The sequence below is a fragment of the Lampetra planeri genome, chromosome 12, assembly GCF_965212315.1.
Source record: "Lampetra planeri chromosome 12, kcLamPlan1.2.h2, whole genome shotgun sequence".
Taxonomy (NCBI): domain Eukaryota; kingdom Metazoa; phylum Chordata; class Hyperoartia; order Petromyzontiformes; family Petromyzontidae; genus Lampetra; species Lampetra planeri.
The window spans coordinates 14,348,641-14,363,667 of NC_136118.1; the positions used below are offsets into that span (position 1 = coordinate 14,348,641).

Here is a 15,027-nt window from a genome sequence, read left to right on the forward strand (position 1 = left end):
TTTCAATAAGCATCATTTGATAACAATTCAAGTCAGCAGAACAGCGCTACTCTACAGTACTTCCAGTCACCTTATCTACCCAACACTAAACAAGGCTTCTTCATCTTGATTTGAAGCTTTCGTGACTGCAGGAATCCATACTCTTTGGTTCTTTGAGTAAAGTCACGTAGGTAGAAATACAATAAAACAAATCTCGACGTTTCGATCGCAACACAAGCAATCTTCATCAGGTGGAGATTGCTTGTGTTGCGATCAAAACGTCGTGATTTGTTTTATTTTATTTCTACCTACGTGACTTTATCGAAAGAATCAAAGAGTAAGGCTTCTTTATACTTTGTAAATAATAGTTTTCCACCTTTCAATTTCCGCATTTATTTGTAGATTTTAGCCTATGAATATATATGCTTTGGTTCTTTCGGAAAAGTCACGTAGGTAGAATTTTTGTTTTTTTTATGAAAACATTGTATGTCTTTTTTACCTACGTGACTTTACCGAAATAACCAACGAATATGGATTCCTGCAGTCACGAAAGCTTCAAATTATGAATATATACTTTATATATATGTGTGTGAAGACACTGGTGAACAGCCTGAGACCATCGACTTGAGAGCTTTGATTAATTCCAAGTGCGTCCACAATTCGAACCCAGGATCTTAGCGGCTCTGGCTTAGTGCTCCGATATGGGTATTAACCTTCTACGGGACCAGGTCAACTTGCCTACACATGCTGACCAGTGATGGATGTTGTTCAACCCTATTCAGGAACAAGGCTGAACCGACCTTGTCCGGTTTGTGGTGGACACATTCGCTGATCAATAATTCGATTCGCGTATGATTTTCTATCATTGCTACAGACAGATAGTCAGGTTCCCAATTGAAGTGAGTTTTATTATCTTAGGCTGGTAAAACCACTGAGCACCCGTTTTTATTTTGTTTATGTTGAATTTGCGTTACATTTTAATCAAGCCCAACTTTGTTCGATTATGCTAGCAGATATGTACACACAGTATATTACTCGCCCATGTGTACAGCGAAATAGTGTAGTCTATTGCTTGTGCAAGATGAGTCCTTAAATAATGTGATGGTACTGGAGAGTAGCCCGAGTTGACTTGTGGGATCTCCTCTTCTAGGAGTTTGGAACTTGGATTGTTCCCGAGATACTAAGAACAAAATCAATACATATATTGAAAAAAAATAGGAATTCTAAATACGTAAGAAAGAACCCAAGATCATATGTAAGCATCGGTTTCTCCAGCCGGCGCCATCACCTACCCCACCACCTCCTCGTCCTTGTGCCCCTTGCATACCAGTCCCTGCACGCAGCTCATCTTCCTTTCCAAGGGGGATTTGTCTCGGGGAGCCTCGCTAATGGACAACATCACCACCACGTCTCATCTCCCAGATGTTACGGCATTCTCAACGGCGCCCACCCACCGGGCCCCCGTAAATTTTCACCGCGTTACTCGCTCGCAGCGTTTTTAAAGCAGTTCGTTCCGGTGTCTCTTCCTCTAACTCTTGGGGAAATTATGAACCCTTGAAAAAAACACGTAACTAATTGCGTACAGCATACGTATTCATCGTTTCTAACTGTGGTCGTGTTATTTAGGTTTATCTTAAAATTTCATCCCAGGACAGCCTCTGAAACTCTGAAGTTTTCTGTTGTGGAATGACTGGCTGATTTCAGTTAAATGCACGTCTTTACGCCCCTTCTTGGCTTAGTTACGCTGCAGCAGAGCGCTCCAACACGTCTGTATGGCACTTCCAGCGTGCATTACACCCCTGGTGGCTTGTATGTCGCGCAGTACCCACTTGTAGTACGGCATTCCTCATGGCTTTTCGATGCCCTGGGTTTCTCTGCAGATGATGTATGCGCATTTCACCATCCTCGCACTCAAAAGTGTCAGATTACAAGCCTTGTGCCACCACGCCCAGCGTAAATAGTACTGTATGTGCAGTATACGTACAAACATACACCAGCTATTGCCCTGTGGGAGTTTGGTCCGGTGGGATTTCTCAATTCAACACGAGTGTGAGTTTAGCCGCACAGAAATCTGCAGTTGTGCCCAAGAGTAAAAAAAGAAAATCTCTACATAACCAGTGAAATGATTAAAATGAACATTTTAACTGCTGAATATATGTAGCAGTTAAATTGCAAAAAAAAAGTTAATTTTAACGCATTCAGTGAAATACAGAGGAAGTATTTTCCACTTGGATGGAACTGCAGATTTATACTGCGACCCCCTGCCCCTTTCATAAGTCCCCGCCTGCGCCAGAGCTGCAGGCTCTCGAAGTTCAATCGCAACAGGCAAGTCCCACACTTTACAACGCGGAGGAGAAATGCCGACACGACGGCGCTGAGCCCCTTGCGCTCGAGTAGCGCGTCGGGTGGGAGGAAAGGGCGCGCCAGGAGGCGGCGTGGGCTCCTTGCCCTCGAATAACCACGTGATTAATTACAGCCGGGGGCAGCTGTGGGGCACACACAAAGACAAAGAGCCCCCGTATAGCCTCAACGGACTGTTGGGGCAAGTGCTGTTAGCGAGCATCATCTATGAAGGCCGGCACGGGATACGAGGGGTATGGTTGACCAGCACCACTCACTCAAGCGTGCACATACATACACACACGCACGCACATTCACTCTCTCTCTTCATGCACACATACTTCTCTTTCGCGCGCACGTGCGCGTGCATTTGGTTTGTGCACGTGGAATTTATGTTCTTACAAACACATACAAAGGTAAATATCCCCCTTTTAGCCTCGATAGATTGTTGTGGCAAGAACTGTTTGTGAGCACCTATTAAGGACAGGACAGCCCGCAGAGGCATATGCGGGACATGCAAAGCCCGTACGCCCATTCCATGTGTTCTCTCCGATGCCAATGTTGACTCAGCGTACCAAGCAGTGTAATTTTTTTGCAGGCCAAGTCAACTTAGAGAAGTCTCAGATTAGGTTCACAATGTCTTTGGCTTAAACTAATATAACTTTCCAGGGTCTGCTTGCCTAAACAAACACTGCTTGATAAAATTGGTCTGGTAAGCCAATAGGCCGATGAACTCAAACATATTTATTTGTATTTACACGTGAAGACGTAGAATGGAGGATTTACATCTTCATCTCTGGCGGATCTTAAAAAATAAAAACATCGTCATGAAGTTGCTGATTTTCTCCTCCAACCAATCAAGGACCATGGGCTGGGAGGGATTGGCATTGGGACATCAGCATGGCTTCCACAGTTGGGCAGCACATCATGAATTGTCATGGCCCACAACCCCAGCTCCAAGTGATACTCATTCATTGACTCAATGTAATATGAACCCAAAGTGGTTGCTTAGTCTGTCTCTACGAGACACCAAAATAAAGACGACACATTCTGTAGTCTGGCGCTACCACTCATCTGCCTCGTAACAAGTTGTGCCTCAATTAGCCCGGATTTATGCACCAATACCTAGAGTCTCCGGCTCTGGGCCGGTAGATTTCCGGAATCAGAATCGCAACTCAACTGCGGCCTGATTGCTCTGCCCTGTGAGCAGCAGCCCTGTTGAAGTGATGCTTTTTGAAAGCCCCTGACCACGTGCCCTCAGATGGCAGGGTATCACAACATGCTCCTTCAGCCTCTGTTGACAGATTTGTCCAATGTGAAATGATGGGGTTACATCTGCCTGGCTGGTATCAGTTCAATGCACATGCTTACACCCCTCCTGCGTCTGCATGGCTCTTCCAACGTGCATTGCACCCCTGCTGTCTTGATACAATCATGGTTTTATTTGATTTATTCGCGGACAGAGCCTCGGGACATATTTTTGCTGAATTCGATTGCCGACCACGGCTGGCATCAGTGGCGAGTGATCTCAGACCGAGTCCCTGGACCCCCACGTCACGTGACTAAGTTCGGTCAAACAACCCCCACGACCGCCACGGCGTGCGGGAGGCACCCTCACTTGGCAGTGAGTGGATCGACAGGGGGCTGGGAATCATCATTCTATTTGTTGAGCACTTAGCAGGCAGATATTGCGAGAGAACCCCACCGCGTTGCTCGCTCCCGTCGCTCCATCGAGGTGCCCCCCCCCCTCCCCAGGGCTCCCAGCTCTTGTCGCGAGCGGCGGGAGTCGCGTGCGTGGGTTGCGGCCGCTGCTGCCCCCGCATCACCCCCGGGGGTTTAGTGGCGAACCCGAGACACCACCCGGCGGCTCCCGGAACGGCGTAAGGCGACCTCGAGTCGATTTGAAAAAAAATGTGAGAAGGTGACGCGGGTTTCCAAAAATGGCATTTACAATACGAGTCTGTTGAGCGAGCGCGGACTCCCAGGCACGTGCCGCGACCTGTGGCCGGGGGTCTGTGTTTGAAAAGGTTCGTGGCGCGGCCTGACGTGCGATGTGTTCAGGGGGTTAAGTGGTGTGACACGAAGCTGCCTTGGCCTCCCGCGACATTGCCCGGTGCGATGATCGGCGCGTGGAGCGATGTCACCGTGGTGTTGGGGAGACCTTCATTCAGCAGTGTGTTGACAAATGGCTGTAAATTATTATTATTGCCTGACAGAGTGGTGTTATGTAGCCTATGTTGTCACGTTGTTGACACGCTTGTAATGTGAACTAATGTGACATTCGGCGGGGTGGCATAGCAATGCATGGAGTATTCGTGGCTTGAAAATAGCATCCGCTGCAGTGCTGTGACACAGTGTGGCTTCACCAACCATGTGATGTCGTATGGAATGATGCTGGAATTTCCCACGAAGTGAGACGCGGTTTAGTCTGTCCGAGTTTGGCCAGGACAAACTATGACGCATGGGAACGTCATCGTGCGTGGCATCGCCTGGCACGAAGCAGCAAGTATTGTGCAGTGCTCACCAATGTCGTACTGTCTGTGATGGTGTGGTGTGGCGTGGCCTTGTGGTGTGGTGTGGTATGGCCTTGTGGTGTGGTATGGTGTGACCTTGTGGTGTGGCATGGCCTTGTGGTATGGTGTGACCTTGTGGTGTGGTGTGGCGTGGACGCGATGCCGTGGAGGGTGACACGTCGTGGCGTCGTGGACTCGGTTCTAACGTCCACGTGGTCTGGCTCGGTGCATTGTGGTGTGGCGCGGTGGTGGTGGTGCCGTTGTGCCGTCAGCTGTAAAGGGGCCTCTTTGTTTGCCTGCCCAGGGTCGCCTTACCTTGCGGCACATCCCAACACGTGCGAGTGAGCGAGCCCTCTCAATCGGCCGTTGTCTGCACTAATTAGGGGGCGCGCGCGCGCTGCTTTAATTAGGGGGTGGAAATGAGTCATTACTGGCGAGAAACCCTATCGTTTTAATTGCTGGTAAATAGTGTTTGGCCAAATAGCTTCCAAGCGTTGAGCTCGCTGAGTAGAGCAAGTCTCTCGTCGCCGGGCACACGGCTCGTCATCGTCGTCTTGACGAGCTTAGCCCCCGTCCCCCTGGCAACACCGTGGAGTTGCATCGTGATATTGCAAGTTCCGTTGCGTTGCGTATTTAGGTGTCGTTTATAAATTAGTCCAATTCGTTTTAATTGCGTGCGTCGGTTTTGTTCATTGTTAGCCAGTTCATTTATCCAATTTCTTGTGAAATGCAGGAACCAACCAATAAGAATCGGTGGTATTGATAATACTGATTTGATGTTGCTGTTATTATTATTATTGTTGAGAGTGGAGTGGCTGGAATTATATTTTATTTTTAGAACATACGTGTTGTTTTATTCATGGCGTTATGCCCCTTGTGCTGTAGCGTCAAGAGCTGATGAAAATAAATGTCCGTCCTGTGTCATATTACAGAACGATCACAGATGAGTAACTTCACAACGATTGGGGTTTCTTCTAAATTCTCAATAACTGGAGCCACTCAGCTCCACTAGTTTATGTCGAGCAGATTAGTAGCACGTCACTTCTCATCTTGAATGCAATCATTTAATTGCACATTTTAACCAAAGAGTCTGGCTCGTCCAAAGTTTTAAAACAAATGTAGATTTCGGATGTTGAAGATGGGTGGGTAGTTGGATGCTTTAGAGTTGCTTGGAAAATAATCTGCCAACAAGGGAACCTCTCTGTGTGTGCTTCAGTTCGGGTTGCCACCTGTTCTGGTTTTGCCAGGATTGTCCCGTTTTTGAGATAGATTTCCTCGGAAATCTGCAAGTCTTCCGAGGAGATTACAATTTCTGGTATTTTTCAGTTGCGTACGATTGAACCACACAATGTCTGTATGTTGAACTTCTTTTTTCACCGTACGTAGCCATCTATGCTAATCGGAAGTGCGTTTACAAGTCGTTCTCCCCTGGTATTGTAAGATACGTCTTCTTCGTCCAATGGTGTGCCGTGGCTTTTTGTACCTTGGATCAGCAGTCGAGTGAACAGCTCACATTCATAAGGTTGCAAGTTCAAATCCTGGTTAGAGGTTGACTCAGCCCATCATCCCTTCACTTTGTAGGAATGTCAACAGCGGTTGTCCTATGGATATTCTCATTTTTGCCACGGCAATGTGGAATTCCCACCTCTGGCTCAGGGCTGTAAACGGGAGACAGCACTACCTCAATGCTCATTTGACCAGGAGATCACCTAGACTTTGTGAAGTGGCACTGCTCGGTGCGACGTGTGTCAGCGTCTGCGCTGGAGAGACAGGGAAGGCCAGGCACGTGTGGCGCTGATTCGCTGCGCTCTCTTGTGCTGCACAAACCTTGAAGGGTGCTCGCTTACAGCACTTGCCTCGGTGGTCTGCAACACATGCCCTGTGTGTGTGTGTGTGCGCAGGTGGCCGGCGACCCGAGTTCGATTCCCGCTCAACGAAACGGTCCTGAGCCTCCCCTAGGTCGACTCATCCTCAAATGATTACCTGGTGCGGTGTGTGGCAGGCAGACGTCGCCACCGGGGAGACAAAGGGGGCGTGGTGCTGGCCACCCGCCCGTCTTCTGTGTCACAGTACCGGCCTTCAGCACTTGCCCCGACAGTCTGTTAAAGGCTGTGTGTGTGTGTGGGGTGGGTTTTTGTCTTCGTCTGTGCCAGGTGGCTGGCAGGGCAGGAGGATTGCCGCCAGAAGACGGACGTGCACTACCGCTCGCTGGGCGGGGAGGGAAACTTCAACTGGCGCTTCACTTTCCCCTTCAGCTACCTGCCGGCCGAGCAGCTCTGTCTGCTCACCTCGAGGGTGCGCCAACCCCCCCCCCCCCCCCCCGGCCATTTATCAGCCTTGGCCAATCCACTGCTGGATGAGGGCCTGCCCAATTGCTGTTTTTTTTAAGAACTTCATTGAAATGATTGCGCCGTGTGCTTCGTGACATTGCTCTGTGTGATCGTCCAATCAATATGAGTCATGTTCGCGTTTTTACAGTTCACTTGCCAAGTTACATGTACGACGATCGTGTTGGATATGTTTGATTTGTAATTGGGAGTAGTTTGTAGTCAGGTTAAGATATGTACTTATTGTTGATAATATGGTGCCAAGTAGCACTTGATCTACATCGGCTCTATTGAAGTTGTTTGAAATGATCCAAATGTTAAAAGCTTGTAATTGAAACAGACGTCTATCGAAAGGCCATTTAAATTGTTTGTTTTTATTTAAACATTTTCCAAGCAGCCAGGGCGAAATGACAACGAACTGCTAATGACCCGGACTGTGGCAAGTGTTGTTGTCAAATGATGCAGCCTCAACCCAATTCCGAGTTCGCTACCAGGTGAAGCTCAAAGCAGTTTGATCGGAGCGTCGTACGTTGGTGTTCATTCAGTCAGGAAAAGTCTTGAGCCCCTGGGGAGGAGCTCGATTGGCCAGACTTTGATCAACACGTCGGCACATATAAATACATATGACAATAATTTTGGCATAAATACGACGACGTTGCCGAACCCCAAGTAGAGAAATGGATAAAGTAAACGTCGGTACCCAATTCACAAGTTGCTTCACTGCCAAGGCTGCACGTTTACTTTTTTAACGTGTCGAACTGTGCATGTGTGAAAACTGATGTCAGGTTCATTGTGATGAAATAAATACAGGACTGCAGAGCTTGGGAAATAGTTGGCACTGGCTGACAAGCTGTCCGTGTGGCTCCTCAGCGTTGTGAGATGCAATTGGCATGGCCACCGCTGTATACAAACTAGAAACTCACAAACATGCAAAGTATATGCAATTGTCACTTTGGAGTAGGCACCAGAACTTGGTGGTGAACAGAAATCCCTAAATTGAGTGGGTGAGATAACTCTAAATAACAATGAGTGCTGAATTTTCAAATGCTGCAGGACCCAGCAGAAGGAAGGAAGCAACGGCAGGATGGGTTTAAATGATTATCATTGGCCATTAAGACATTTGAATGTTAACCTTGTGGGATTTTGTTTACCACCGATAAAGCCGTTCTTTGTAGACACGAACTGCAAGGCACGTCGTATCGGGGCGGCACGGTGGCGAGATGTTAACTACCTCGCCTGGCATACAGGAGCTCGTGTGTTCAATCCCGACCCTGACGACGCCTGTAGATTTGTAGTTTGCGTGTGTCTCTGTCACCCCATGGTCATGTGGATTTTTGTCGGGGTCCTTAAATTTCTTTCGTCCACATTTAGACTCAACGCGCATTTAGAGTATTTGGCTGCTATAAATGTCCACGTGATAAGCCACTTCGTTGAAATATCATTTGTGGCCAGGTCGCTTCTGAAAAAGAGCAGTATAGCTCAATGGGCCTGACCTGGTAAAATAGAGATCGTTTATATCGAATAAGTTTCACTGATATTTTTAGAAGCCTAGTATCCAAGTGAATGTATATAAGCAAACAAGCCTCTGTGAAGTGAGCATTGACTTGTGTGTGTGTATGGGCTTACCCCGTGCCAACAGGAACACTTCTGGAGTCTGGACAAGACGGAGAGGAAGGTTCCTCCACGGCTCATCATCCAGATCTGGGACAACGACAGGTTCTCCTACGACGACTACTTGGGTACTAAGCACACACGCAGACAGAGCAGTCCAGTGCGCATGCGCGTCTGTGAGATGCGGTGCAGTGCGGAGCGGTAGTGTAGTGGTCAGCTGGCTGCGCAAAGAACGCGGCGAGTTCGATTCCCACTGACGGCTAACATCTGTGACGAATGTCTCACCTGGTCCTGAGCCTTCCCAAAGTTGTCGCAGCCTTGAATGAGCACGTGGTGTGGTGTGCGGATATAAACACTGGAGAGACAAAGGTCATTGTTTGCACAGTACAAAGAAATGGTGAGGTGTCATCTTCTTTGCCTGATATGCAGGAGGTCTCGTGGGTTCGATCCAACACCCTGGGATGCCTCTTGTCTATTTGGAATTCCCAAAGTTATTTTCCTGTGGTGGTCACGTGGATTTTTCTCCCGCTTCTTCCGGTTTTCCCTCCACATTTATCAACATGCATTTAGATTATTTGGCCGCGACTAAGAATTCTCACGTGTGGTGGTAATATAAGCCACTTGGATGACCTATCATGTGTGGCCAGGTCTCCTGCGAAATTAAAAGCTGATAGCTTCGTGGGTGTCATCTGGTAAAATAAAATTGTTTCATTTAAATAACTTAAAATGGAACAAAAACTGAAAGGTGTACAAAGAAGCTCTCGCTATCTCCGGGGCCTTTTTTTGCCTGTGTCAATACGATGAAAAAATAAGAATATGCTTTAGCCCTTCTCGCAATATTAAATAGATACACCTACTGCGAGCCATGACGTCTGCATGAACCGGACACACTTGTGGCAAAACATGGACACGTACATGGCCTGGTAACATGAACCTTTTGGCGGGACCCCGGGGTCCCGAATAAACGGAAGTCAAAATCGTAGTTCATCAATGTCTTTATGGCGACTCCGTCCCACCGCGCACATAAACGCCGCAACCCGCCTGGCGCGGATCGTTTTGTTGTTGTGTCCAAGCGCAGCGGTGAGGACGAATGCGCATAAGAGCTGAGCAAGCGAGTGCGCTCCATGCTCGGTTATGGGCAGGATCATAAGGCTTATCCAAAGCTGCTCAAACTGCCTACACAACTTAAGTTCTTTATTTGTCATAACGGTTTGCATACTACAGTGAAACTGCTCTCTTATCTTCATTATTAGTTGTGACCTACCAATGTCTGCAGCCAGGTTCAATCGATGACAATCCTATTACCTGCAGATATTTAACAGATGAGATGCGTTGCACCGTTAATTCCTCCTGTTTGATAATTCTTCTCTTGTCCGTATGCATCTGTAATATCGTTGAGGACTCTTGGACGCCGGGGTTGAGGCACACGTATTTATTCCACAACAGTTGTCACAACCGCGGACATACAACACTGGAGGGGGTATCGGCCCCCTCACCCGGCTAGCTGGGAATACACTGCTAGCTATCTCTGACCTACCTCCTAGTCCTCCACTAACGGGCTAGGGGAGGCTGTCTGGCCCGACACTGGTAAGTCGGGCTACGGTACCCGGAGTCCCAGAGCACTAGCTCTGGTTCTCGGGACCACGCCGCTGGCTCGGTCCTGCACGGCCCTGACAAGGGCGGCGACCCAGGGGAGTCCAGGGCTCCAGCTAGACGATCTTCGGTCTTCACTGGTTTAGCTTTAACATTCTACCCCGAGCTCTCCGGCTCATCCCCTTTTATACCAAAACCCCCCGCTGAGGGGTGGGGCCAGCACCCCCCAGGCTGCCCTGTGCGGACGTCGTTGAGAGCACCTCCCCGTGCACTCACGAAGCCCCGCCCACTGTGTTTGTTTCCCTGTGATCCTATGTATACAGCCCCTCCGTAACACCCCTACACATCTGTGCAGATAGGTTTTTTGCGGTTAAGCCGTAGTCCCCACATACCGCTCGTAGCAATGGAGATAAGAGAAGCGGCGACCCACTGCTCTGTAGAGTAACATTGGTATAAATGCTTGTACTGGTAGGAACGAAGTGGACCAGACCACCAATAGATTATATCGTCCGTCCGTCCGTCTGTCCGTCCGTGTATCAACATCGCCCCCTACTGCAAACACTTGGCAGGACCCTACAAAAACCTTTTGACTCAGTGGGGCTTTCCTGGCTTAACAAGTGTAATAATACATTATGTTTATATTCTGTGGTTATTCGTTCCTACCAGCCCACCCCGCAGGGTCCTGTTTATAATATTAACAGCGCATTGAAAACGCGAACTATTTCATGTACTGTTTACAAAGTGTGTTAAAAAATACACACTGAAAAACACGATAATTGACAGAGGGGTGTCAATTATTTTTTTGCTAGTGTATTTAAATAGAGGTACTGCAGGCTAGTAGTTTTTAGTTTTAAAGGCGGCATAGTTTAACAAGACAACACGTGCCACCATCCTTCAACCCCATTGGTGAAAAAGAGCAAAGTTTTTGTTGACCTAATATAATGTTTATGCGAGAGCCGGGGGCTTATGTGACCCCGGGGTCCCACCATCAGGTTAATTTATGCACCAGCGTTAGACCAGAGAACGTCAAGAGGCGAACAGATTCTTGGCACCGAATGCTGTCTTTGCCTTGTACCAAATTGCAGCTCCCTCTAGTGGAGAAAATTATCCCAGCATTGACTCGAGCAAGGTATTGCAGGGCTTGCACCTTTACCACCTTTAGCGACATAGAATGTGCAGACGTTAAGCGAGCCGTGCGCGCGCTGTGAAGGTGCGGGGTATTGGCGATTGTGCTGGAGCCATGATTCCCCACAACTCCAACAGCACTGTTGGGACATGATTTCTGATAAAACTCAAATAAAATTAAAAAGAAAAAACGTTCAGCTTGAACCCGCTCGAAGTTGCACGCGTCCCTACGCGAGAGAGATTCTGCAGACACGGGTGGGATTTCCCCCCACCCGTTTATTGTCTGTCAGAAACAACTTTCAGCTCGAAAACGTAATGATGCGCAGGGGCAGCGGATGGGCGGCCTCCTCTTTCTGGCACCGACGCTTTGGCGTCTCCGCCGCCAAGACGTCTTGCCGAGTGAGGGGTCGTGCCGTGTCGTACGCTGTGTAAGGCACAGGGAATCTCACAGACGTGCAGTGAGTGCCCAAGCGTGGCAGCCGACGTGCGCGTGCAAGCTGGAGATGGAGCGATTAAGTCAGCTCGTGTGGAGGAGCCAGAATAAATCATCACGTTGCGTGAGAGATGGCGATGGCTTGTGGAGGCCTTCATCCAGCAGTGGATAGATTGTGGCTGATGATGGTGGCACGGCAAGGAATGATGATGATGATGATGATGATGAAACGCTTCTTGTTATGGAGCCGGTAGAGTTTAGCACGAAACATCTGATTGTGCGGCAACGTGGTTCCTGTGGAAGTAGAAACAAAACTCGTTATAACTGGTCCCTGGGGTTTGTTCTTTCAGTTCGGTTTTCTTGATAAAACACTGACTCATGTATTGTAATTATTTATCATGTACAAATATATTAAAACAAAGGACAACAGTGCATTTAGAGAACGTCCGGTTTACGAAGACAAATTAATGTTGATATAAAACCATCCCGAGGCCATACTGCCCTCGACTCTTTACTTTCCCTCCTCCCCTCCACCTCGCCGCTGAATCTTCCATTCTCACAAGCACGAGGATGTCCACATTGATAAGTTGGCAGACGCGCTGACACCACGTCCCCAAAAATGGAGAGTGCACTTTAATATAACTTGCCAATCACGGCGGTTTGCACACGCTGTAAAGCCCACGAACTTCACATCCAATGAACATCCTTGCTGCCCTTCACAGAGACACCTTCGCATTGAACTGCTCTTTAAAGAGTGTGAATCGCCCTGATGCTCTTTAATAACGGCGCGACTTCTTCAAGTCCGGCTGCCGCTTTCTTGAAGAAGCGCTTACCCACCTTGCCCGCATGCGAGCCCTCAACACATCCGGAATGTCCAAGGAAAGCCATCTTTTTTGTTTGAATTCACCCCAGCCGGGAGATGTGGTTCCGCCGTGACGTCGCCCAACTCCAGTCTGGCGGGCGACCCACTCCATCTTAAGTTGGTCATCGTGAGCGTGAATCGTCTCATGCGTCGTTTGGAATGAGATCACATTGACGAACCTTTGCTTCTAATGGAGAAACACGCTTCCTTACCTGATGCCGTAGACCGTCTTATGCACTTTACAAAAGGTATCTTAGCTGGAACATTCAATTATATATTTGAAGTTAAGTACAATGTCCTCAGACAATGTTTTGTTCCATGTATTTTGGCCTTAGCTATTCGGCCTACTGCTGTTAAATCACCGCTTGTCATATCGTTGACTTTTGGTCATCAATGCTGCCTTTGTCATCGATCAAATGGCAGCTCATAACTTATCGTTGCAACTGATGAAAAATGCAAAGTACCATCACTCAAAAAAAACACTGCTACGACTGAAAAATATCTACAAAGCAATTCAGAGGGAACGACGTGACGTGAAGCAACGCATGATCCTGGCCATCAGTCACGAGCACACAGCACATGTGATGTGCTCGTTAAAAACAGATGAAATTGAGCAAAATGTATTACGCATATTAAGAGAAACCCGCCCTGATGCACATGCGCCTACATCTGCGGGGCTTTAAAGTGTTTTATTTTCCAATATGTCAATTTGGGAATGCCGTTGACTCTGGTGTTTCAAAAAGTTTACTTGATATTGATAACATAAATATACTCCGTGACAATTTTGTTTGAATCACGAGCCACCAAACTCCACGTAATTCAAACTAAATTTGGTTTTTATGATTCTCCAGATTCGATGGAAAAATGAAAGACTCGGGAGAGCCAAATTCACGCAATTTCTCTCAAGAATTCCGCGGGTAGCTAAAGAAACATCCCAAACTGGGCAGCACGCGTGTTTTTCTTATTTTTTTACTACCACACCAGACCGTTCCGGCTGCCCCAAAGGTGCCACAACTTTTGAACCAAAGTTGCCCTCCGTACCCCCACGGGGTGACGGCACAACGCGATGGAAGCGTGCGCCAGGTTGGAGGCGAGCGTGCGCGGGTCACGGAAGAATGCGCGCTAACGCGATGTGCTCGCGCGGCTCCCCCGCCAAAGCGCACCTCTCCCAGATTTTTTTTTCCCGTTTTGTGACGGCTCCTGCAGGGTTGACCCCGCGCTGACACCGCGAGGGCGTTGCGAGCTCAACGCCTGGGCAAGCGCGTGTGCGCGTGTATGTGTGCGCGTGTGCGCGTGTGCGCGTGTGTGCGTGTGTGCGTGCGTGCGTGCGAGAGACCAGATTTTATAGTTTTGGGCAGTAATTCCTTCCATGTGGTACAGCGGGTTCGTGTGTGTGTGTGCGTACGGCTGCGTAATTCTGTGTGTGTGTGTATGCCTGTGTGTCTGCATGCCCTGTGCACAACCTCGAAATTTCACATGTTTAGCAATAACCTCTGTAACACGAGATCTTCTCTGGGAAAATCCAACAGACATGCAGTGTTTCTTCACAGTCTTTTCCCAGGGCGATGTTTCTGTTTAATACATCATTTTACCAGACCTAGGGGTATTATTGTCCCAAACAGGTATCACGCTTTTTTGCGTGCCAGTGTGGATGAAAATAATCTCCTCTTTTCCCACTCTTCATTCAGCCGTTCATTCAAACTTTTATTTGCTGAGCACCTTTCAAAAATAACTTTGCCAAGTACACCATGTACGAATCAGAATGCAGAGTTAATATCCTGTGCATCCAAATTGCTTGATGTTATTCTCATATAGTGAACTGCCCCCGTTACCACACCCATGCAGCTCAGTCTTCCAAAACGCTGCCCTTTCCATCTCAATACCCCCCTAACCCCCACCCCCAACCCATCAGCACCCACAATGCCTCACTCCTCCCACCTGCCCCATCTCCACTCTCACCAACTCACCCCAGAGGTGGCCCGCTTGGAACAAGTGAAAATTGGTTCCATGAGCCGGGTCCGGGCCTTGAAATAAAAGCACAGGTCGTTGGCCAAGCGATCACACATGGGACCCCTGTGTGTCCTGGCTTCCTCGCCTCCCTACCTTTTCTCTCCGCCCCACCTTTCAGCTGACCTACCACTGCTAACCCACCACAAGACCCCCCCACCCAGTGGCCTTAATCCCCTGTGATCCATGTTAGTCTCAGAGACACCAAGACCCCAAGCATACACGCCTCTGGGTCAT

General features: G+C 48.4%; 1 protein-coding gene across 3 annotated transcripts in view; it reads left to right on the forward strand.

Annotated features, from left to right (window-relative positions):
- LOC144721735 (dysferlin-like) overlaps positions 1–15,027 on the forward strand; it is a 190,779-nt gene that overhangs the window by 162,936 nt on the left and 12,816 nt on the right. For all 3 annotated transcript variants that reach the window (XM_078599615.1, XM_078599614.1, XM_078599616.1), the window contains 2 exons: positions 6,986–7,127; positions 8,799–8,898. In XM_078599615.1, the coding sequence (XP_078455741.1) occupies positions 6,986–7,127; positions 8,799–8,898 (242 nt within the window). The remainder of the gene's footprint in view (positions 1–6,985; positions 7,128–8,798; positions 8,899–15,027) is intronic.